The sequence below is a fragment of the Bos indicus genome, chromosome 5 (genome assembly GCF_029378745.1).
Source record: "Bos indicus isolate NIAB-ARS_2022 breed Sahiwal x Tharparkar chromosome 5, NIAB-ARS_B.indTharparkar_mat_pri_1.0, whole genome shotgun sequence".
NCBI classification, from domain to species: domain Eukaryota; kingdom Metazoa; phylum Chordata; class Mammalia; order Artiodactyla; family Bovidae; genus Bos; species Bos indicus.
The window spans coordinates 56,770,648-56,795,386 of record NC_091764.1 but is presented as its reverse complement, the minus strand read 5'-3'; the positions used below and the strand labels follow the sequence as shown (position 1 = coordinate 56,795,386).

Genomic DNA, 24,739 nt, shown 5'->3' with positions numbered 1-24,739 from the left:
CAGTGGCAGGTCTTTTGGAAATGTGTCTAACAGCCTTAAGGGCCCAGAGCCCCAGTTCGCAGAAACTGATCTCAGGTGGGCAGTCTAAGAGCAGGCTCTGCTTCCCCATTCCCTGACTCCAGCAGAGGCTCCAACTTAGAGAATGGGAGCTTTCTGTTTTTAATTTTTTTTTTTTTTGACTGTAACAGGTCAGATTCTGCAGCTGAACAAGGCTGGCACTGTTGAGAACTATAGGCAGGGCACAAGCGAGTGAAGCACCCTGAACTCTGACCACAAGAGAGTGGTGTTGTGAAAGAGGTGCAGAAGGTTGGGATGGGCAGCGTGCAGGAAAGGAAAGGGACCTTGCTCAGTGGGGTTCATGAAGTCCTCTGAAAACTCTTCCTGAACAAATGGTATGAGTGTGTGTGTGTGTTTTGGGTTGGAAATAAAATCTGTTTGGAGAAAGATCTTGATTGTGGTCTATAATTTTCTTAAAAGACCCTTCAGCTTTGATTTCTGAAAGAAAATTCATCATCATGGCTTTCTCTGATGCTGAAGCTGAAACTCCAACACTTTGGCTACCTGATGCGAAGAACAGACTCATTGGAAAAGACCCTAGTGTTGGTAAAGATTGAAGGCAGGAAGAAAAGGGGACAACAGAGGATGAGATGGTTGGATGGCATCACCGACTCAATGGACATGAGTTCGAGCAAGCTCTGGGTGTTGGTGATGGATAGGGAAGCCTGGCATGCTGCAGTCCATGGGGTCGCAAAGAGTAGGACACAACTGAGTGACTGAACTGAACTGAAATGATGATTTTCTCCACTTTTTTGATCTTTATTCTTTTGCAGTTTAAATATTGTTTAGAAGTTGACAGTGATTTTATACTTACACATAAGACCCCTTGGATATGCTCTGTAAACTGGGAATCTTGACAGTGTGGAAAACCAGCTCTTTTTTAGTTAATGCTGGGAGCTGTGGAGTAAGTTCATGAACTTTTGGATAAGCAAAAGCAGCTTTATGTAATTAAGCCCTGAGAGTTGTGTTGCTGAAGCTCTGTGATCTAGTTCTGTCCTGACCTAACCCTACCCCAATTTCCTACTATGAGCAAGCTCTTTGCAGTGGGAGTGGTGAAATTTTTTTTCTTTCTTTTTTAACCCATGTGACCAGTAAACAAGGGTTCAATAGTCCCATGATTCCTTCTCTCATTACATTTCTAATCCTGTGGAGAACAGAGAAGAAGTAAAATTCCAAAGGTAGGTGAAATGTGATGTATATTCACAAATAAAAATTTCTCAGGTAACATTTGTCCTTTCTCTTTGTGGAATCTCATATACTGATATGAAATGAAGTATGATTTATGTATATGTGTATATATACATTTTATTATATTATACATAGATATATGTGTATATATATGCCAGTACATGGCATCAACTACTGGAGTATTTGCTAATTTTTTTCCCACTTGGCTGAGGGATTGAGTCAGCTTTTGGGAAGAGACTTAGGTTGGCGAATCTATTAGATTTTATTCTTGGACAAATGTAGCATCTTCAAAAAGAGTTTGAGGTAATCTATAATAAAAGACACATACACAAAAAAAGTTATTAAAATGCAAATGGAAACATAAAAAGAGAAAGAAAATCAACGTGTTGAAAGAGAAGAGAGAAGAAGAAGAAAATGCTATTTATGAGGACTAATAGAATTACTATGACTGAACATTAAATTTGGCCTTAAACCACTAAGATAATATGGAAAAATTAGATAATTTAAAAAGAATCAATAGTATACTATTTACTTAGAAAAGACAAAATCTTTCCTGGTACTAAATGCATGACAGGATTTATCATGTGGGATCTTACACAGTGTATAGATGCACAGTGTTCTTGATAAGAATTTTATGACAAATGCAGAAGTGATTTTCTTCAGACTGTTTCTTTTCTTCTCTTTTTAATCAAGGTGGTATTTTTTTTTATTATTCAGCCTTTATTTTATTTATTTATTTTTTTACTTTAAAATATTGTATTGGTTTTGCCATACATCAACATGAATCTGCCACGGGTATACACGTGTTCCCCATCCTAAAACCCCCTCCCACCTCCCTCCCCATACCATCCCTCTGGGTCATCTCAGTGCACCAGCCCCAAAGTGGTATTTTAATTTTTCTAATTTGAGTAGAAAACACACAGGTGACAGTTCAATGAATTTTCACAAAATTTGCATTTCTGTTACAGCCACACAGGTCAAGTAATAGAACATTATGAGCATGGTAGATAATCCATTAATACCGTTCTCATTTGTTGAACCCTACCTCCTCCCCCAAAGTAACCAGTAATATGATTTGTATTAATATCAACATAGATTAATTTAAAAATTTTTATAGCTTTAAAAAAGATTTATTTTTATTTATTTGGTTGCTTCAGGTCTTAGTTGTGGCATCGGGATCTAGTTCCTCGACCAAGGATTGACCCTTGGCCCCCTGCACTGGGAGTGTGGAATTTTAGCCACTGCACCATCAAGGAAGTCCCAACATAGATTAGTTTTATATTTTAAAGCTTTGTGGAGATGGAATCATGTAGTATGTGTTCTTTTGTGTCACAGTGTTATGTTTGCGAGACTCATTCATGTAACTGTGTGTAGCTATAGTTTGTTTTTTTCACTGTATAGCATTCCATTGCATGAACATATCTCAACTTATTTATCCATTCTACTATTTGTGCATGTGTGGGTTGTTTCCAGCTTTTGGCTATCACAAGTAATGTTTATGGTGTACATATTTTGTTGTTATATACCTAAACTGGAATCTTTGGGTATAGGGAAGATGGATCATTATCTTTGGTAGATAATGATAAATTGCTTTTTCCAAATTGAATATATTTACTTGTTCAATAGCAATGTTTGATTGTTCTTGTGAACTCCTTTAAAAAATTTTTATTTTTGGCTGTTTTGGGTCTTTGTTACTTTGCTCAAGCTTTTTTTTTCTTCTCTAAGTTATGATGAGCAGGAGTTGCTCTTCACTGTGGTGCTCAGGCTTCTGATTGTGGTGGCTTCTCTCACTGTGGAGCACAGGCTCTAGAGTGCAGGCTCAGTAGTTGTGGTGCACAGGCTTAGTTGCTCTGCTGTACCTGGAAACTTCCTGGACCAGAGATCGAACCCATGTCCCCTACATTAGTAGGCAGATTCTTATGCACTGCACCACCAGGATCAGATATCTGAATTAAAGATTTAAAATTTTATTTATGTATTTATTTGAACTGCACTGGGTCTTCATTGCTGCATGTGGGCTTTCTCTAGTTGTGGCAAGCAGAGGCTGCTCTCTAGTTATGGTGCATGGGCTTCCCAATGTAGTGGCTTCTCGTTGCAGAGCAGGGATTCTAAGGTGAACGGGCTCTCAGGCCCTAGAATGTGTGGGCTTCAGTAGTTGTGGCGCATGGTTTTAGCTGCCCCCGTGGCATGTGGAATCTTCCCAGACCAGAAATCAAACCTGGATCCCCGGCATTGGCAGGCAGATTCTTAACCACTGGACCACCAAGGAAGTCCTCAGTTAATGATCTTAGTGCTTTTTTTTCTGTATGAGAAGATGCAAACATCTGGGTTCATTAAAATTTTTTCCACCTGAGATATCTCAAACTAAGGCATCTGTTTTTCCAAAGTATAAAATGCCTTATCACATTCTTCATCCTGAATTCTTTTCAGAGTGTACTGCCAGTCAGTGACTGCAGAGGCTAATGACTTGATCCTTGTAGAACTGGATAGTGGGCAACATTCTTTGTTTTACAAGTAATAACCTAGTTTGTATGCCCAGTGTGAGAACAAAGAAGGTCACAATGGATCAGTCCACAATCCGTGTGTTGTTGATAGACTCACTCTTAGGATCAGTGACTAGACTGATTGAACCTTACAGATAAACTCATGTCTGAAGATTTAAAAGAAGAGAATAAAGGCTATTCCTTATTTTGCCTTGTGCTATATTTCAGAGAGACAGGTCCTCTGCTTGAGACTGAAGAAGGTCGGGGTGAACTAGTATGGCCCAGTGTAGTGATAAAAAGCATATAGAAAAGACTAAGGATGTTGCAATGCTTGGAGTTGCACACACTGTGAAAAAGTGATTCTGATAAGACCTAGAGGAAGAGGCAGGGTTCAGGGATAAAAGTCTAGAATGGCAATAATAAAACAACAACCACCAAAGTAATCCTAATAATATCTAGAAATTACATAGTGCTTTACATGTGTTAACTCACTTAAACTCTCCCAACAAATCACTGAAGGGTCCGTTTCCCATTTTGAAGATGAGCACACAGGTAGAGGGCTTCCCCAATGGTGCAGTGGGGAAAGAATCTGCCTGCAATGCAGGAGTTGCAGCAGACCGGGGTTCGATTCCTGGGTCAGGAAGATCCCCTGGAGGAGGAAATAACAACCCACTCCAGTGTTCTTGCCTGGAAAATTCTCACAGGACGGAGAAGGCAGGCGGGCTACAGTCCATGGGGTCGCAAAGTCAGACATGCCTGAGCATGCACAATAACAACACAGGTAGAGAGGTTAATTCACTTGCCCAAGGCTACACAAGTAAATGGTAAAGCCTGATTTGAACCCAAGTAATCTGACTTCAGAATACATGCTCATATTTCTATGCTATCCACAAAATCAGGGTTGAGGTCAGGGGAACTCATGCAAATTGGAAAGGAATAAAAGGAAAGGTAGGCAGAGTATTAGCCAAGGGTCTCATTGGCATAACAGACTCCAAAAAAAGTGTTCTGAGAAATGGAATGTGTTCTGCACTGTATATATTTTTAATTCAGCTGCACTGGGTCTTCATTGTAGTATATGAGGTCTTTAATTGTAGTGTCAGGGCTCTTAGTTATGGTCTGTGGGATCTAGTTCCCTGACCAGGGATTGAACCTGAGCCCTCTGCATTGGGAATGCCAGAATCTTAACCACTGGACCACCAGGGAAGCCCTTGCTCTGCATAGTTGCTGAAGAGGAAAGTTACAGAAGCCTGAAACACCTCCAGGTTTGGATGTGAGAGTTTTCGGCACACACCAAGTACAGTGACTGGGTGGGGAAGCCCAGTTTAGCAGCGAGCCTAATCTTGAGGATTGCCAACCTCCCTAGGACTTTTCCTGGGTTTTTCCTTTCATTTTCTGTGTCAGGTTTTTATGGTTGCTCTACTGAGAGATTGATGACAGTATTATGGCTAGTTTTTGTTGGGATTTTCAGGTTTTAGAGAAACCAATCAGAGGTAGTAGTCAATATTAATATTTCTAATATCCATGCCAGTGGCTAGTGACCCTGTGTTCACCCCAGATTCCAAGGCATCCAGAGAGGTCAGTTCATGGGGCCCCAAACCTTCTGCTTCCTTCTTGGGGCCCTGTCACTGAACAAGACCTGGGCTGGTGAGGATGGGCTCCAAAGACTGATGATGGCAGGAAAGACAAAGAAGGGACATCCTGGTGGATGCTTAGGCAGAGATTAAGCCATCTCTACTTTCTCGTGGAGCCCCTGGAACCCTCTACTTCCCCACACCTTTTTCTACCTTTCTTTCCTCTTCTGCTATATTTTCCCTTTCCTTTCATGCTTACATGGCCCCATCCACAAAAACAAACACTGTTCCCCTTAGAGAAAAGCTCACTCTGCTAAGTGGGGAGAGCAGTAAGGGAATCTCAGGCTTGGGGATGGCCAGATGAGCTCTACAGTTCATTGTAGATGGTCTTAGGATGAAGTCTCCAAGACAGAATGGGCCAATGACTTCGCTGTTGGTAAAGAAAAGGCTCAGAAGTAACACCTACAGAGTCGTGTTTCCATTTGAGAGTCTTCAGTCCAAGGAGGTGGCTCAGTTGGTGGCTTAGAAGACACCTGCTAAGCGAGCCCCGCCTTCAGTACTGCCCTGAGACTTCTCCTAGGCTTTCCCTTTCTTTCTCCCAACCTCTTCAGGTTGTTCTAGTTGTTCAACCTTGGGACTGTTGACATAGGTGGGTTTTTTTCCCCTATCCTTGGAAACACTTGTTAACTCTTGTCTTTTTGATAGCAGCCATTCTAACAGACATGAAGTGATCATTCTGATTTTGATTTGCATTTTCCTCATGATTAGTGATATTGAGCTTCTTTTCATGTATCTGTTGGCTGTTTATATGACTTCTTTGGAAAAATGTCTATGCAGATCCTCTCTCAGTTCAGTCACTCAGTCGTGTCCAATTCTTTGCGATCCCATGAACCACAGCACGCCAGGCCTCCCTGTCCATCACCAACTCCTGGAGCTCTTTTGTAATTGGATTTATTTTGCTATTGAGTTTTATGAGTCCCTTCTATATTTTGGATGTTAACTCCTTATCAGATATACAGTTTGCAGATATTTCTCTCATTCTATAGGTTGCCTTTTCATTTTGTTGATTGTTTCTTTGGTTGTGTAGAAACTTTTTAGTTTGATGTAGACCCACTTATTTTTACTTTTGTTGCTTTCGGTTTCACAGCCAAAAAAATTGTTGCCAAGGTCAACATCAAGGAATTTTTCCCTATGTTTTCCCACCTGGGAAGCCTGTGGGCTTGTCACATATGGTCTTTATTATGTTGGAATATGTTTCTTCTGTGGGGCTTCCCTAGTAGCTCAGCTGATAAAGAATATGCCTGCAATGAAGGAGATCCCAGTTCAATTCCTGTGTTGGGAAGATCCCCTGGAGAAGGGCATGGCAACTCATTCTAGCATTCTTGCCTGGAGAATTCCCATGGACAGAGGAGCCTGGCGGGCTACAGCCCATAGGGTTGTAAAGAGTGGGACACGACTGAGTGACTAAGCACAGTACATGCTTTTCAAGTAGTGACATCAACAGAGCTGTGCTTGAGGAAAATTATCAGACAGCACTGTGTGGAGGTGAGAAGGGACTAACACTGTGGGGATGGTGAGAAGGCTTCTACGATAGGTCAAGCAAGAGGTATTGAATGTTGAAGGCTTGAACGATGGATGTGACCATGGGAGTGAAGGGTAGGGGACAGGTGCTCCAGATACTAGAGAGCTGGACTCTACCGCCTCATCTCTGGAGGGAATGCATGGGGCAATGAAGAGAAAGTGTCAGAGCCTTAAGACTAAAAATAATACAAATAGAAATTGGGAATCCTGGAGGAGAAACAGTTTTAGGAGAAAATATGATGTGTTCTATCTTGGATATATTGACTATCTGGCTCAACATCTGGCTGAAAAGTACTTAAGGAAATTAGAAAGACAGGATAGAGCCTCAGAAAATGGTCAGGTCAAGGGATATAGATATTTGAAATAGTCAAAACACCTCAAGGCTTTTGATTCACATTCAATTTAGGCTTATGTTTGGGGATTCTGCTTGGCCTGGCATATCTCTCTTTCAAGTTTAGTCTTACTATGTGGTGATTGAATAGTAATATGTAGAAAGGCTGTGGTTTCCAAGCTTCCTCCTCACGGGGGACATGGATTCTCATCTTTGAATGGCATCAGGAAATTACCCTTTTAGTCAGTAAACAGGCAGGATGAAGCTCTGTTAGTACAGTGCACCAGAGAATGACAACTGGGCAGAACAGAGGCAGTTGGCTAGAGAACACAGGACTCATACTGGAGAGAGCAGAAAACCTGGGGGAGGGTAGAGAATACGGAGGCAGTGGGAGGAGGGAAAAGGAGAGAAAGAGAAGAGCAGGGAGGGACCAATCAATGTCTTTATCCACTGTTTTCTCCCCTTCACTGGCTCCTCGAGTTCTATTCACCTCAACAGTTCTGGACCTAATTATAAAAAAATGATTCTCTCCAACACCAGCTAGGTGTTTCACAATTCAACTCAGTTCTGACGCTAACGACAAGGAGACAACATTAGATTCCACAGGTTAAGGGTTCAGTCCTACAAGCCTACTACTCTCTTCACCCCTCACTTCAGACACCAGTTATAAGCCCAGATTATCACCCGTGCTTCTGATGGATGGTAGATTGAAAGATCCAGCAACCCCATCCTTGGGTTTAATTAATTTGCTATAGGGGCTAACAGAACTTACAGAGGGACATTTTACTTATCTGATGACTGGTTTATTATAAAAGGATATAACTCAGGAGCAGCTAGACGGAAGAGATGCTTAGGGCAAGGTCTGGGCTTCCCTTGTAGCTCACTTGGTAAATAATCTGCCTGCAATGCAAGAGACCCAGGTTCAATCCCTGGGTCAGGAAGATCCCCTGGAGAAGGAAATGGCAATCCACTCCAGTATTCTTGTCAAGAACCCCATGGACAGAGGAACCTGACAGGCTACAGTCCATGGGGTCGTAAGAGTTGGACATGACTTAGTGACTAAACCACCATCATGGGGAAATGACACAGAACTTCTGTGCCCTCTCCAAGCCACCCTCCCTGAATCTCCAAATGTTCATCTGGAAGCTCTCTGAACCCTATCCTTTTTGGTTTTGGTGGAGACTTCATTATATAGGCATAATTGATTTAAATCATTGCATGCTTAGTCGCTCAGTCGTGTCTGACTCTTTGTGACCCCATGGACTGCAGCCCACCAGGTTCCTCTGTCCATGGGATTCTCCAGGCAAAAATACTGGAGTGGGTTACCATGCCCTTCTCCAAGGGAACTTCCCAACCTAGGAATCGAACCAGGGTCTCCTGCATTGCAGGCCAATTTTTTACTAGCTGAGCTATCAGGGACGCCCCTTAAATCATTGGCCATTACTGATTAAACTCAATCTCCAAATCCTCTCCTCTCCCTGGAGGTCAGGAGGTGGAACTGAAAGTTCCAACCAGTTCAGCCCAATGTAGAACTCTACTGGGCAGTCTTTGTTCAAGGACCCTCGTTGGCCTAGTTGAGACTTTCTCAGGGCTGAACTGCAGTTTAAGTTTCTTCTTTTTAAATCCTTCTTTCCTTCTCTTTCTTGTTTCAGACCTGTATTGGCACCCACTCCTGCACTTTCCACCTTTAGTCTTTTTAGGTATTTTCCCCCAGTGAGTGCCTTGCATGTCTGTTTCTGTCTTGGCATCTGAACTGACACACAGGGATATTGATAGGATCTACCTTAATGGGCTGTTATGAAAATTCAATGACTTAATATATATGAAATGCTTATAACAGGACCTGTATGTACTACAGCACGTGCTTTGCAAGTGTTAGCTGATTTTATTATGCTTTTGACCTGAAGTTATATTTTATTCTCATTAGGAAACCTCTCAGTTCTTAGACTGGCTTGGAAGCCTCTCCTGAATGCTCCAACAGCATCTGGCCCTCACTTCTATTATGGTTGGCCCTCCATATCTACTGGTTTTGCACCTGCAGATTCAACCAACCACAGATTAAAAATATTAGGAAAAAAATTTCCGGAAAGTTCCAAAAAAGCTAAACTTGAATTTGCTTCATGCCAGCAACTATTTACATAGCATTTACACCACATTTACAACTAATTACAGGCATTTACATTGTATTTTCACCTATTTCCATATCATTTACATTATATTAGGTATGATAAGTAATCTAGAGATGATTTAAAGAGGATATTCATAGGTTATATGCAAATGCTATGTCATTTTACATAAGGGACAGAACATCCTCAGATTTTGGTATTTGTGAAGGGTCCTGGGACCAACCCCTTATGGATACCAAGGGATGACTGTATATCGCACTGTTTTCTTGTCAGTCTTTACACTTAGACCATGAATTCAACGCATAATGGAATCTTGTTTTGTTCACTTTTGTGTATCAGTGCTTTACATTGTGTCTGACTCATAGTGGATGTTGAATTGATGTCGTTGAATGAAAATGATTCAGTGGAGTCTTAACAGATGAGTATTATTTGTCAAATGGATGAGAGCTGGGAAAGAATTATAGACAGAATTGTATATTGGGGCATGAAAAGCCTGTACTGTGTGGGTTATTGAAAGGTGCTTATTACAGCTAAAGAGTAGGGTGTAAAAGAGGGTGGTCAAAGAGGAGGCTAAGAAAGAAATCTGGGACCAGAGCACTGGGGAGACCTTAAAGCCAAGCTAAGGTAAACATTGTGTAAGCCTTGTGATGTCCTAGTGGGTCCAAACCCATCTATTAAAAAAAAAAGCTTTATTTATGGCTGATCTGGGTCTTCGTTGCTGCACTTGGGCTTTCTCTAGTTGCGGTGAGTGGGGGCTTCCTCTCTGGTTATGGCACATGGGTTTCTACCTGTGGTGGCTTCTCTTGTGGTGGAGCATGGGCTCCAGGCATGCAGGCTTCACGTGGGCTCAGTAGTTGTGGTTCTCAGGTTCTAGAACACAGGCTCATAAGTTGCAGTGCTCATGCTTAGTTGCCCCATGGCACGTGGGGTCTTCTCAGGCCAGGGATCCAACTGGTGTCTTCTACACTACAAAGTGATTCTCAACCACTAGACCACCAGGGAAACCCCTACACCCATCTTTGACCTCTATCTATGACTTCCCAGGTGGCTCTGTGTTAAAGAATCCACCTGCCAAGGCAGGAGACACAGGAGATTCAGGAGATTCGAGTTTGATCCTTGGGCTGGGAAGATTCCCTGGAGAAGGAAATGGCAACCCACTCCTGCCTGGGAAATCCCATGGACAGAAGAGCTTGGTGGCTTCAGTCCATGGGATTGCATAGAGTCGGAAACGACTGAGCAACTGAGCATGCACATGACTTTGAGTCATATGTTAGTTCAGCCAGAAACTACAGATTGCCCCCAAAAGGTAGATGTTTCTCTAGAACTATGTACAGAAGTGTAGGCATCTCTGAACATTCATTTCAACAATGCATATGATTGGTCTATATTTCCAAACTGCTTTGGCTGCAATGTCTCACCAAACTGTTGGATCTCTTAACTAATCTCTTTGCCTTCATCACACCCCTGTTTAATCCATCCTTCATTCCCACTGTGAGACAGATCTTTTTAAAGCTAAATCTGGCCATCTCAGCCTTCAGTTTAATACCTTCTAATGGCACACCCTTGTTGCCTATAACATACATCCAGATTCCTTAGTGTAGTTTACAGGACCCCTCCTGGTCTGACCCTTTACCACCTCACTTTCCATTTCTTCTTCCATATGCTTTCTACATCACCTAAACTGCTTGTAGGTATCAGGAAGTTTTATGCTGCTCACTCCTCCATTCATGTACACATTATTGCTGCCTGGAATGTCATTTCATCCGTATCCACTTTTTGAACTCTTTAACTATTTTATTAGAAGTATTTCAAAAATCATCGCCTCTGTGAAGCTAGGTCTAACTTAGCAGGTAGTGGGTCACTCTCCTTTATAGCTCCATCAGACTGTGTATACTTCTGTTTGGTACCTACCACATTGCAATGCAGTTGTTTGGTTACTTCCCTGACTCCCCTCTCTAGACTGTGGCTAGAGGGTAGGACCATGTGTTAGTTAGTACAGAGTCCTAGCACATAGTGCAGTGGTTGGCACATAGTAAATACTGGTTAAGGAAAAAAGGAAGGAATAAAATGAAAGCTGTTCTTTTTCTTTTGAAGGAAGTCCTCTCACCATGTGGCTGTACCTGGCAGTCCTCTTGGGCCTGTACTACCTCCTGCACTGGTACCGAGAGAGGCAGGTGGTGAGCCACCTCCAGGACAAGTTTGTCTTCATCACGGGCTGTGACTCGGGCTTTGGGAACCAGCTGGCCAGGCAGCTGGACCTGCGAGGCTTGAGGGTCCTGGCTGGGTGTCTGACGGAGCAGGGGGCCGAGCAGCTGAGGAACCAGACATCAGACAGGCTGCAGACAGTGATTCTGGACGTCACCAAGACAGAGAGCATCGCTGCGGCCACTGAGTGGGTGAAGGAGCGTGTTGGGGACAGAGGTATGGGCAAGTTTGTTCTCCTTTCATTTACTCAGGCGTGAAGATGTTAACATTTTATGTGCATATATATTACACATATATAATCTCAAAAGCAGGGCTGGAAAGACTGGCTTTGTCATTTGAAAGACAGTTGTGATCTTTGGCAGTGTGTTTTTTTCCTTAACAATGTTTGTATTGAAAAATGAACCCAGTAGATTTCAGATTTCAAGGCTATTATCTCACCTTGCAAGTGAAGTATTTACAACTACAATCCTTTTCTTCACAATTCTTTACGTTTGAAGAATTTTCAAGGGGTTCTTAAGGATCTGCTTCTTCTGCCCTTCCTTGAAGCCAGCCTTTGATCATCTATTCTTTTTTTAAAACAAGTTTTCATTTTATTTTTTCTAATTAATAGGCTGTATTCCTTAGAGCAGTGATAGATTTACAGAAAAGTTGGAAAGCACTGAGTTCCCATATGCAACCCCCCTCTTATAGTTTCTCCTATTAGTAACATCTTGCATTGGTGTGGTACATTTATTACATTGATAAACTGATGTTGATACATTAGCATTAATGAAAGTCTATAGTTTACATTAGGATCCACTTTGTGTTGTATGGTTCTATAGGTTTTGCCAAATGTAAAATATCCTATATTTACCATTATAATATGATGCAGAATACTTTCAGTGCCCTAAAAATCCTTTGGCTCCACCTATCCATCTCCTCTGCTCTCCCCACCTCCTCCAAAATCCTGGCAACTGTGCAGCCTTTTACTCTTTCCATCTTGTTGTGAAGTTACTCATTTGTGTTATAATATGATGCAGAATACTTTCAGTGCCCTAAAAATCCTTTGGCTCCACCTATTCATCTCCTCTGCTCTCCCCACCTCCTCCCAAATCCTGGCAACTGTGCAGCCTTTTACTCTTTCCATCTTGTTGTTACTCATTTGTGTCTAACTCTTTGCGACCCCATGGATTTCAGCACACCAGGCTTCCCTGTCCTTCACCATCTCCTGGAGCTTGCTCAAACTCAGAGATGCCATCCAACCATCTCGTCCTCTGTTGTCCCCACTCTTTCCATAGTTTTGCCTTTTCTCAGATGTCATGCAATTGGAATCATATTGGATGTAGCTTTTTAGACTGGCTTCTTTCATTTAACAGTATGCACTTAAGGTCCCTCCGTGCCAACCAGTCCATTCTGAAGGAGATCAGCCCTGGGATTTCGTTGGAGGGAATGATGCTGGAGCTGAAACTCCAGTACTTTGGCCACCTCATGCGAAGAGTTGACTCATTGGAAAAGACTCTGATGCTGGGAGGGATTGGGGGCAGGAGGAGAAGGGGACGACAGAGGATGAGATGGCTGGATGGCATCACTGACTCGATGGACATGGGTCTGGGTGAACTCCGGGAGTTGGTGATGGACAGGGAGGCCTGACGTGCTGCGATTCATGGGGTCGCAAAGAGTCGGACACAACTGAGTGACTGAACTGAACTGAGTACTCATTTAATTTTATTACTGAATAATATTCCACTATATGCACTGCAGTTTGTTTATCCATTCGCTTACTGAAGGACATCTTGGTTGTTTTAAATTTTTTGGCAATTATGGATAAATCCACTTTTCTAAAGTTCATTTTGGATATTATCCAAATCCTCTTTGATCCCCTTCTTCTTTCTCTACTTGTTTTATGATTCTTTAGGTCCTGATAATTGGACCTCTTAGATATATATTCATCCAATGAGTTCTAAAATAGTAATAAAATTTTTTTTTTTGGATTGAAGAATGTTTATTTTTTTTAATTTACTTTAAATTAGAAAACTGATTTTAAAATATTACTCCTACCTGAGGATGTTCTTGACTCCAGAGTCAGAAGTTATGGTTAGTTATAGCCTCTATGCTGTATATAGTGGTTTATTTCTACTGTATCGTTATTATTATTGTTAATGTTTTCCCACCTGTTAGAGAGTGTGCTCAAGGACATGGATATCTCTTAACCATCACTGTATTCCCAGTTTCTAACATGTTGTCTGATACATGTTAAGGGCTCAACAAGTGTTGAATGGATCTCATTTACGCATAGTTTAATCTATTACCTTTATGCTCTTGATTTCTAAATTATTTCTTGTTCATCACACCTGAATTTCCAACTACTTGCTGGTTTTCTCAACTGGAAATTCTACTGGAAGCTCAAACTCACCAAATCTAAAGGAGAACTCTTATTGTCTCATCTTCACCAAATCTGCTTTTCATTTTGGTCCTTGAGACTGAGTCTTCTCTTCTCCCTCCAATCCCAGAGCTCAAGACAGGAAGTTATACTTTCAGTCCTTTGGAAGTACTTTCTGTTTCACCCTTAAAATGATAATATAGCCATTTAATCCAGAAAGAGTCTTTTTACTAGACTCCCTACCTTAGTGGGCCTTGGACTTCATATCTTCTAATTGTGTATATTTTTTGATGCTATAAATACTGAAGTTCAATTCACACTGTTTGGCAAATTCCCTCAAATCAAAAGCTATCATTAAGGTTCTATTTATCCTTCCTGGATTCCTGCCTTCTCTTTGTTTTTGGCTTGACCTTCCTTTATGTTCTTACTGATAGATGTGTTTAAGATTGAAAATACATATTTTGATTTGTTTAAGATTGAAAAAGTATATTTTGTCTAGCATTTTTAGCTGTTTTCAACAGAAAGATTGATCAAGGTAGAAGTCTGTCATTTTTGTCTGAAACTAAACTCCTGCTTTGATTTTTATTGTTTTAGGGCTCTGGGGTCTGGTCAACAATGCAGGCATTTTTCACTCACATGGCTATGCTGAGTGGATAAAGATTGAGACCTACAGGGATACCCTTAGGGTGAACCTCATTGGTGTGATAGAGGTGACCCTGAGCATGCTTCCCCTGGTCAGGAAAGCACAGGGGAGAATTGTCAATGTCTCCAGCATTCTGGGAAGAATTGCTTTCTTTGGAGCAGTCTACAGTTGTTCCAAGTATGGAGTGGAAGCCTTCTCAGATATTCTGAGGTGAGACTCTAAAGTTAAAAACAATCTAGGAGAGTGGGATGGGGAGGGAGATGGGAGGGAGGTGTGGGAAGGAGGGGACACGCTTGATTCTTTTTGATGGATGACAGAAAACCACAAAATTCTGTAAAGCGATTATCCCTCAATTAAAAAAATAAAGTGGCAAAGAAACCCCCAAACAAACAAAAGCAACCACTGAGCACTTAGATATGTCTTAGTCACCACTACCTCCTAGTCACTAGTCACTTTCACCTACATTATTTTATTTCATCACTTCCAAAATCTGATATGTTTACTAGATATTATTTATTAGATAATATTCAAATATTATTGTTTACTAGATATTATTGCTAGTCTGTTTCATACAGAAAGCTGAGGCTCAGATTTAGTATCTATTCAAAGTTCACCTGCAACAACGATGATTTGGCAGAGCCGTGTTTTGACCGAAGTCTCTGTCTCCTGTCACCATACCACATTTTAACTCTCAAGATATATCCTTGGTAAAATTTTCTTTCTGAAGAGAGGATGACTGTCCTCTTTCCTCCTGTCCTCATCTCTTCACAGCAACCCTTTCTGGTGCTCATCTGCTTGCAGTTAACTTATTTCATCCCTTTATTCTGTATATCTTCTCTTTATCTAATGGTTTCTTTTTTTTCTTATAACTTTAGTTTGCCACAACCCTCTAATGGCCCTGCCTCTACCTCCTGGCTTTTTAAAATACCTCACTTCAGCTTCCTGCTCCTCTATCAGCGGTTCTTTCTTTTTATAGCTCCCTTCATATTTTAATTTCTGAGACAGAGAATCCTGTTGGGCCTGAGATCGTTTTTTTGGGTATTCTGTATGACACTGCATGATGTGATTTTTTTTTGCACTTACTATCTGTTAGGCACTGCTGTGAGTATTTTACATCTAATAAATCATTTAATTTTCATAGCAACCCAGTGAGGAAGAAATTATTTTTATCCTTATTATACATCTAGGGAAACTGAGGCACAAAGGTTCAGTAATTTGCCATGGCCATCTTGGTAATAACAGGCTGAGTCACTGTCCAGTCCTAAGAAGGGCTCTTCTCCCATTATGGACCCTTCCTGGTCATGCCAGCTGTAGACATAAGGATGCAGTCGCACGGTACAGAATAGTGCTGCACAGACTCTCCTTTAGCACAGGCTGACTCTAGGGGCAGTTTCTCTTAGAAACAAGCTACGAATATTACAAACATCATGAATTAACTTCCTATGGCAGTTGTAATAAGTTTCCACAAGTAATTTATGGTGCATGGTGTCTTACAACTGCTACTGCTAAGTCACTTCAGGCGTGTCCGACTCTGTGCGACCCCATGGACTGCAGCCCACCAGGCTCCCACATCCCTGGGATTCTCCAGGCAAGAACACCGGAGTGGGTTGCCATTTCCTTCTCCAGGGCATAAAAGTGAAAAGTGAAAGTGAAGTCGCTCAGTCGTGTCTGACTCTTAGCGACCCCATGGACTGCAGCCCACCAGGCTCCTCCATCCATGGGATTTTCCAGGCAAGAGTACTGGAGTGGGGTGCCATTGCCTTCTCCCTGTCTTACAACAGCACACATTTATTCTCTCACAGTTCTGGAGTCTAGAAGTCTGAAATCAGCATCACTGGGCCAAAGTCAGTTGTTGACAGGGCCATGTTCTTCTGAAGGCTCTAGGAGAGAATCTGTTACTTGCCTTCTGCTTCTGGTGGCTGCTGGAATTCCTTGGCTTGTGGCCACATCAACCTCTGCCTTTATGGTCACTTTGCCTTCTCTTCCTCTGTTGGTCTTTGGATCTACCTATGCCTCTCTTATAAGGACAGTTGTGATTGCATTTAGGATGCACCCAGATCACCTGGCATAGTCTCCCTAGCTTAAGATCCTTAACTCAATCAAACTTGTAAAGTCTTTGCCACATAAGGTAACATTTACAGGTTTCAGGGATTAGGACCTGATATGCTTGGGAGTCATTATTTAACTTACCACATGCCATGACTGGTATATATCTAATACAATGTGCATATCATATTATCTGCTTAGGAAAGGAGTAGGGAAATAACCAAGGACATTACATGAGTTGTTACTGTATGGCAGGCATCTTTCCTGGCTTCCTGCCTATCCAACATTTTGACCACCTCCATGGGGCCGCTGCCTGCTGATTTACCACTGCTCATGCCTCTTGGACTCCCAGGCCAAGAGCAAAGACATGCCCTTCCAACCTTTAAATCATTATTTAGTTCCTGTAGGAAATTCCAGTTTGCCTTAATTATGCTAAGGATAAACAGAAAAAGGAAGTTTTGTCCCCCATTTGAGTTAGAGTTTTAAAGGTGATGGAGATGTGGTGTGTGGGGAATGTATGAGAAAGCTGCAAGGGGAAGTGAAATGCAAAGGGCCAAAGCACCCCTGGCTTGCCTAGCCCCTCCTTCTGCTCCAATACACACAGGTACCTGGAGAATCATTTTCTGAAGCTTTAACTTGAAAGGTTTTAGGCTTTGGTTTGATAAGGGAGGGTTTTCCTTTAGAGCAGTGGTTCTTAACTTTTAGCATGCCTCAGAGTCACCTGGAAGGCTACTTTGGACAGATTGTTGGTTCTTACCCCCAGAGTTTCTGATTTAGTAAGTTTAGACTTGGGCTCAGTAATCTGCATTCTAGCAAGTTCCCAGATGCTGATGCTATTGATCTGGGGTCCACACTTTGGGAACCATTCATTCCTTTAGAGGATCACGATGCTTTGTGTTTTATATTCTTATGAAACACTGCTCCAAACTTTTCTCCTTGACATTAGCTTGGGCTTCATCTTCTCTAGCAAGGTGCTCCAACCTCTAGAGCAGGGAGCAGCCCTCATCACTGTCCTGGAGTACTGAAAGAATACCTCACAGGGTGCACAATGCCATCTTACTTCACGTGGTGAAGGCAGCACTTCGCATAGTGCCTGATACATACACGGCCCCCTGATGAATACTTTGGAAAATGTTTTTTGAACTAACCCGAATATTCTGGAGTGACCAGTGACTTGTCAGTTTAATGCCCACGTCATATTCCACTAATGGTCTCTTGCAGTCTTTGAACACACTGTAATTTTTCACAGCCCCCTGCTTCTGTGAGTGCAATTCCATCAGTATGGTATTCCACTCCACTCTTTCTTCACTTGGAAATTTCCTCTTTATCCTTGGAGGCTCAACTGAAACATTTTCTCCTTACTGAAGCCTTCTTTGACTCCCTCAGAAAATCTACATCCTCTTTTCTACTTATGTAGCCCCATTAATACCTTGCCTTTATAATTCTTTTGACTTGTATTGCAATTATTTGCTTATTTATCAGATTCACTCACTGTGGGTTTTTCAGGGGTGGTGAGCAGAGTCTTAATTTACTGAGATTGTGCATGCAAAACACTTAGCCCAGTAGATACCATAAAAACATTAATTTTCCTTATTATTCCTTGTATTCTTCATTTTTCCAGTGTATAGCACATGGTTGAAAGTGAACAATTCTGTTAAATAAATGGATGTGGAGTTGAATGGTTATGGTAGTTTGTATAATCATATCCCAATTATTGCACCTAGGGATGTGTAAAATTTTATTTTGTTCCCCTCCATTTCTTTATCTTTTAAAATATTCAGTAAAGGTGTTTTTAAAACTATTTTGTTTTGTTTTCTCCTTGAAAACATTGAAATTGTGGTATCTTTCAGTCAGAGGAGTTAACTTGAGGGTTTTTTTTCCCCTAGGCGTGAGCTTCAACATTTTGGGGTGAAAGTCAGTATGGTTGAACCTGGCTACTTCAGAACAGCAATGACAGATTGGCAGAAGTTCTCAGAGATAATGAAACAAATCTGGAAAGAAACCCCTGCGCATATTAAGGAGACCTATGGACAGAAGTTTTTTGATGCCTGTGAGCTTTTCTTTTAATGGCATGATGGATAATCTTGCACGAAAAGGGCAAAGGCGGTTGGTAGAGAGAGACTGGGAGATCTTCTAAGAATAAATCACCTTCAGTAAAGCCTTCCCAAGACAAGAGGGAAGGTTCAGGAAGGTCCCAGCGCCTTCATAGTTGGTGTGGTGATGGCTGTTGTGGCTGAGGAAGAGGCCATACAAGCAGCCTCAGGCCAGAGCTTGCCCTGCCCTGTCACATATGGGCCTGGACACCTGAGCACCAGGGAGGTATTATGTGGTTGGAAACATGGAGCCTCTGGATTTTGTGAGGGGGTGCCCCTTCACAGTTTGAAGGGGCTGGTGTGGGAGGCCTGCTTAGTTGAGCATTCAGTATTATCTACTCTTTGGGTAACAGCCTAGCCACAAACTCCACATTTTATTATGAGAGGAGGGAGGGTGCATATAGGTGGGGAGAGGTAAGTGGATTAGGACAGGATTTGCAGGGCACTGTCGGCCATTCCCAGAGGTTGGACCTCATGTGCAGGCCGTGGGAGTCTTGCAGGAGTGAGAAGGTTCAATTTCATGGCATGGAGGAGGATCGGTTTTGGGGGAAGAGGGAGGGCTTAAAGAAGTCCTTTAAGTAGAAGAAAGTCATGCACACTAGTGTGGGGTGCACCTTCCTGGGGAAGTTGTGGAGTCGTGTCCGACTCTTTGTGACCCCATGGACTGTAGCCCACTAGGCTCCTCCATCCATGGAATTTTCTAGGCAAGAGTACTGGAGTGGGTTGCCATTTTCTTCTCCAGGGGATCTTCCCAACCCAGGGATCGAACCTGGGTCTCCCACATTTTGGGCAGATGCTTTACCATTGCCACCAGGGAATCGCTCCTGGGGAAGGGGTACTTTTTTTTCACATAAAGAATTTAGCAGCTTGCCAAGGCCAAAGGGAGCAGCTCTCTTTTCCCATTCACAAAAAGGCTCCGTGGCAGGTAGCAGTAGCCCTGGCCTTGACTTTGGGTGATAGCTCAGTACAGAGAAAGAAGGGGAATGTGCACATGGAAGACTCCTGACCTCCAGCCCTGTCTTCTGGGTACATTAGGCTTAAGGGGGTGACTATCCACAGAGGGGAGGGAAATTGGATCAAGGAAAGACTGATAGAAAACTTCCTGAGCCTCTCAGAATACAAAGCTAGGGAACTACAATTCCTAACAAGTCAGGCAGCCAGCTGCTCTTCTGAGCTCTTCTCTACCTAAAGTTTTAAACTATTAGAGAATTTGTCTCCCCTTGTGGGTACATATATTTGACAACAGAAATCAAAGGACAAGAGAATTTACTAAGAAGTGGCTTTATGTAAAAGGAGGGATATATGTATTTAATGATTTAAAGGAGTTGAAATTGTTCATTTATTTGTCCCTAGATCAGAATAATTTAGATCAGTGCTATCCAATAGATATATGAGAACCATATATATAATCTTATATTTCCCAGTAGATACTTTTTAAAAAGAAAAAAAAACCAGGTTAAATTAATTTTAATACATTTTACTTTCAGTTCAGTTCAGTTCAGTTGCTCAGTTGTGTCCGACTCTTTGAGACCCCATGAATCGCAGCACGCCAGGCCTCCCTGTCCATCACCATCTCCTGGAGTTCACTCAAACTCATGTCCATCGAGTTGGTGATGCCATCCAGCCATCTCATCCTCTGTCGTCCCCTTCTCCTCCTGCCCCTAGTCCCTCCCAGCATCAGAGTCTTTTCCAATGAGTCAACTCTTCACATGAGGTAGCAAAAGTACTGGAGTTTCAGCTTTAGCATCATTCCTTCCAAAGAACACCCAGGGCTGATCTCATTTAGAATGGACTGGTTGGATCTCCTTGCAGTCCAAGGGACTCTCAAGAGTCTTCTCCAACACCACAGTTCAAAAGCATCAATTCTTCGGCACTTAATCCCATATATATATCCAAAATACTATCGTTTAACATTTATTATCAATATAAAAGTTATTGATAAGATATTTTATATTTTTTCCCTATTCTTTGAAAATTGATGTGTAGTTTACATTTACAGCACATCTCAACTGCTGCTGCTGCTGCTGCTAAGTCGCTTCAGTCGTGTCCGACTCTTAGCGACCCCATGGACTGCAGCCCACCAGGCTCCTCGGTCCATGGGATTTTCCAGGCAAGAATACTGGAGTGGGGTGCCATTGCCTTCTCCGCATCTCAACTGGGATACTAAATTTTCCTAGGAAGTACTTCTGTATTTGGATTAATACAACTGATAGTTGCCAGAAGCATTATTCATAATAGCCCCAGAGTGGAAACAACTCAAATGTCCATCAACTGTTGAAGGGAAAAACAAAATGTGATATAACCATACAATGGAATATTACTTGGCAATAAAAAAAATGAAGTACTGATACATGCTACAGCATAGATGAACTGTGAGAACACTTTGCTCCCTGAAAGGAGCCAATCACAAAAGACCATGATCTATAATTCTATTTATATGAAATATCCATAAAAGGCAATCTGTAGAGACAGAAAGTAGATTACCATTTGCCTAGGGCAAGTGTGGGTTGTCAGGAAATGGGAGAGTGATTGCTAATGGGTATAAGGTATCTTTTTGGGATGATGAAATGTTTTAAACTTAGACTGTGGTGATGGTTGCATAATTCTGGATAAACTAAAAGTCATTGATTTGTATATTTTATTTTATTTATTATTATTGTTTGATTATGTCACTTGGCTTGTGGGATGTCAATTCCCTAACCAGGGACTGAACCCAAGTTACAGCAGTGAAAGCACTGAATCCTAACCACTGGATAACCAGGGAACTCCTTGATTTGTATACTTGATTTTAAAAAATTTTTATCTACTTATTTGTTTTGGCTGCACTGGGTCTTGTTTGCTGTGCATGGGCTTTCTCTTTAGTGGTGAGCAGGGGCTACTTTCTGGTTGGGGTGCCATGGGCTTCTCATTGCCATGGCTTCTTCTGTTGCAGAGCATGGACTCTAAGTGCACAGGCTTCAGTAGTTGTGCCTTGCCAGCTCCAGAGCACAGGCTCAGTGCTTGTGGTGGCCAGGCTTAGTTACCTGTGGCATGTGGGATCTGCCTGGACCAGGGATCCAAGCAAACTGAATTCTTAACCACTGGACCATCAGGGAAGCCCTGATTTGTATACTTGAAATGGATGATTTTTACGAATGTGAATTATCTCAATAAAGATGCTAAAAAATTTCCAATTGAAAAGTAGATTCACATATCTATATTGTTCCAAACATATTTAAAAATTTTCCAATAACAGAATTAAGCTTTAAAATTAATTAAATTTTAAAATTCAGTTTTCAGTCATACTAGCTATGTTTTATGTGCTCATTAGCTACATGTGGCTAGTGGCTGTTATACTGGGAAGCATAGGTCCAATAGGCCTAATTCTTGTGGAACTGAAATGTAGTTAGACTTCTGTGACCTCATGCAACAGGATCTTAGAAATATAAACAATAAGTTGAAAGTGAAAGTGAAGTTGCTCAGTCGTGTCCGACTCTTTGTGACCCCACGGACTGTAGCCTGCCAGGTTCCTCTGTCCATGGGATTTTCCAGACAAGAATACTGGAGTGGGTTACCATTTCATTCTCCAGGGGATCTTCCCAACTCAGGGATCGAACCCAGGTCTCAGGAATTGCAGGCAGACTCTTTACCGTCTAAGCCACCATGGAAATCCCTAAACAATGATTGCTAACCACCATTTTTCATTTTGTTTACAGATCACGATCTCATGAAACAAGGGCTGCTGAGTTGTAGCACAAACCTAAACCTGGTCACCGACTGCATGGAACACGCTCTGACATCCGTGCATCCCTGCACTCGATACTCAGCTGGCTGGGATGCTCAGTTTTTCTTTGTCCCTCTATCTTATTTGCCTACATCCCTGGCAGACTACATATTGACTAGATCTTGGCCCAAACCAGCCCAGGCAGTCTAAAGAAAAATGATTTGATGGCCCTTGAAATGAAGACAAAAATCTGAAATTGATGATTCTCTCTGATCCTAATGCATAATCTATAATTTTTCTAGCAATCAACTTTCTTGCTTGAACTCATTTATCTGACACCATCCGAGAACCAACATGTTGATGTTATAGATATCCAAAGCTTACTCCCTTTAGGTGCTAAATCGCTACTATTTTAGCCATTTTTGCATGACAATGTTTCCAAAATGCATCAATCTTCCTTGCCCTGTTAGAGTAGACTAAAAACAGTTAAGCTTGTTTTGATGTTATTTCTTTAGGTAAGTGAATAGCTGTTCTGTGCTGTGATCAACTGTTGCTTAGGGACTATTGAGAAATGTGGGTCTGTTAATTCTTACTTGAAATGGGTCTGTACTTTGGTACTTTTAATAAATGTTTAATTTCATCTTCTTCCTATTAGCCAGCTGTTTTTGGATATGTTTCTCCTTTATATCAAAACCAATACAATATTGTAAGGTAATAAGCCTCCAATTAAAGTCAATAAATTTATATTAAAAGAAGAACTGATTATTAATTTTTTAATATTTAAAAGTAATGTAGTTATTAATTTAATATAGTTAAATTTAAAAGTAATATATGCTTAGTTAAAAATTCAGTTATTACTCAAAAGCTTAAAAATGAAAATATAATTGTTTCCCACCTGCATTGCTGCTCCTCAGAGATGAGTGCTTTTGACTTTCAGCTATTTCTTCTGGTATATATCACTGTATTTTTTAATAATATAGTTCATACCATTTGGAGAAGGCAATGGCAACCCACTCCAGTACTCTTGCCTGGAAAATCCCATGGATGGAGGAGCCTGGTAGGCTGCAGTCCATGGGGTTACTACAGTCGGACACGACTGAGCGACTTCACTTTCACTTTCATACCGTTATTTCTTGATTTATTAATTTTAGACATTTTTATTAATTTCCTATTAGGATAAATGAGAATTTAGCTTTTCACACCACTTTCCTGACCATTTTCTTTATCTCCATACTTCTTTCTTTTTTCTTAAATTTATTTTTTATTGAAGTATAGTTGTATTACAATGTATTAATTACTGCTGTACAGCAAAGTGACTCAGTTATACATACATATATATATACATACTTTCTTTTTCATATTCTTTTCCATTATGGTTTATCACAAGATATTGAATGTAGTTCCCTGTGCTATACAGTAGGATTTTGCATGTATTACTTAGCCATAAATGGTACACGCATATATATAATGGAATATTACTCAGCCGTAAAAAGAGTGAAATAATGCCATTTGCAGCAACACTGATGAACCTAGAGATTATCATATTGAGTGAAGTAAGTCAGACAGAGAAAGACAAATATGATATTGTTTATATGTGGAATCTAAAAAAAAGGGTACAAATGAATTTACCTACAAAACAGAAATAGAGTTACAGCTGTAGAGAATAATCTTAAGGTTACAAGGCGGTAAGGGAGGGAGGGATAAATGAGAAGAATGAGGTTGACACATACACACTACTACACATAAAATAGAGAACTAAGAGTGATAGAGCACAGGGAGCTCTACTCAATACTCTGCAATGTCCAATATGGGAATAGAATCTAAAAAACTGTGGATATATGTATATGTATAACAGATTCACTTTGCTGTACACCTGAAACTAAAATAATGTTGTGGATCAACTATACTCCAGTAACAATTTTAAAAAATCTTCTACAATTCTTACAGTTTTGAAGAGTATGCTGTGCTGTGCTTAGTTGCTCAGTCATGTCTGACACTGTGACCCCATGGACTGGATTGAACCCAGGTCTCCCACATTGTAGGCAGATTCTTTACTATCTGGGCCACCAGGGAAGACCAAGAATACTGGGGTGGGTAGCCTATTCCTTCTCCAGGGAATCTTCCTGACTTAGGAATCGAACCAGGGTCTCTGCATTGCAGGTGGATTCTTGACCAGCTGAGCTACCAGGAAAGCCCTTTGAAGAGTATGTGCTGTGTATGTGCTTAGTCTCTCAGTCATGTTCAACTCTTTGTTACCCCATGGATTGTAGCCCGCCAGGCTCCTCTGCCCATGGGGATTCTCCAGGCAACAATAACTGGAGTTGGTTGCCATGCCCTTCTCCAGGGGATCTTC

The 24,739-nt window shown here is 41.4% G+C and overlaps 1 protein-coding gene and 1 non-coding gene across 2 annotated transcripts; one reads left to right on the top strand and one right to left on the bottom strand.

The window, feature by feature from the left end:
* Window positions 1–1,079: 1,079 nt before the first annotated feature.
* LOC109559345 (17-beta-hydroxysteroid dehydrogenase type 6) lies at window positions 1,080–23,040 on the top strand. The gene is made up of 5 exons (XM_019960995.2): window positions 1,080–1,235; window positions 11,432–11,758; window positions 14,496–14,754; window positions 18,477–18,640; window positions 22,379–23,040. The coding sequence occupies exons 2-5, from the start codon at window positions 11,446–11,448 to the stop codon at window positions 22,594–22,596; spliced, it is 954 nt and encodes a 317-aa protein (XP_019816554.2). The 5' UTR covers window positions 1,080–1,235; window positions 11,432–11,445; the 3' UTR covers window positions 22,597–23,040.
* On the bottom strand, window positions 4,858–4,931 carry TRNAG-CCC (transfer RNA glycine (anticodon CCC)). The gene has a single exon. It is a non-coding gene; the product is annotated as a tRNA-Gly (tRNA).
* Window positions 23,041–24,739: the final 1,699 nt, after the last annotated feature.

What these genes read in the sequence shown, in the direction of transcription:
- LOC109559345 (XM_019960995.2), top strand. Translation starts at nt 11,446, where the DNA reads ATGTGGCTGTACCTGGCAGTCCTCTTGGGCCTGTACTACCTCCTGCAC. An exon ending in GGAGCGTGTTGGGGACAGAG is followed by an intron (nt 11,759 to 14,495) that starts GTATGGGCAAGT and finishes TTATTGTTTTAG; the next exon opens with GGCTCTGGGGTCTGGTCAAC. An exon ending in GCCTTCTCAGATATTCTGAG is followed by an intron (nt 14,755 to 18,476) that starts GTGAGACTCTAA and finishes TTTTTCCCCTAG; the next exon opens with GCGTGAGCTTCAACATTTTG.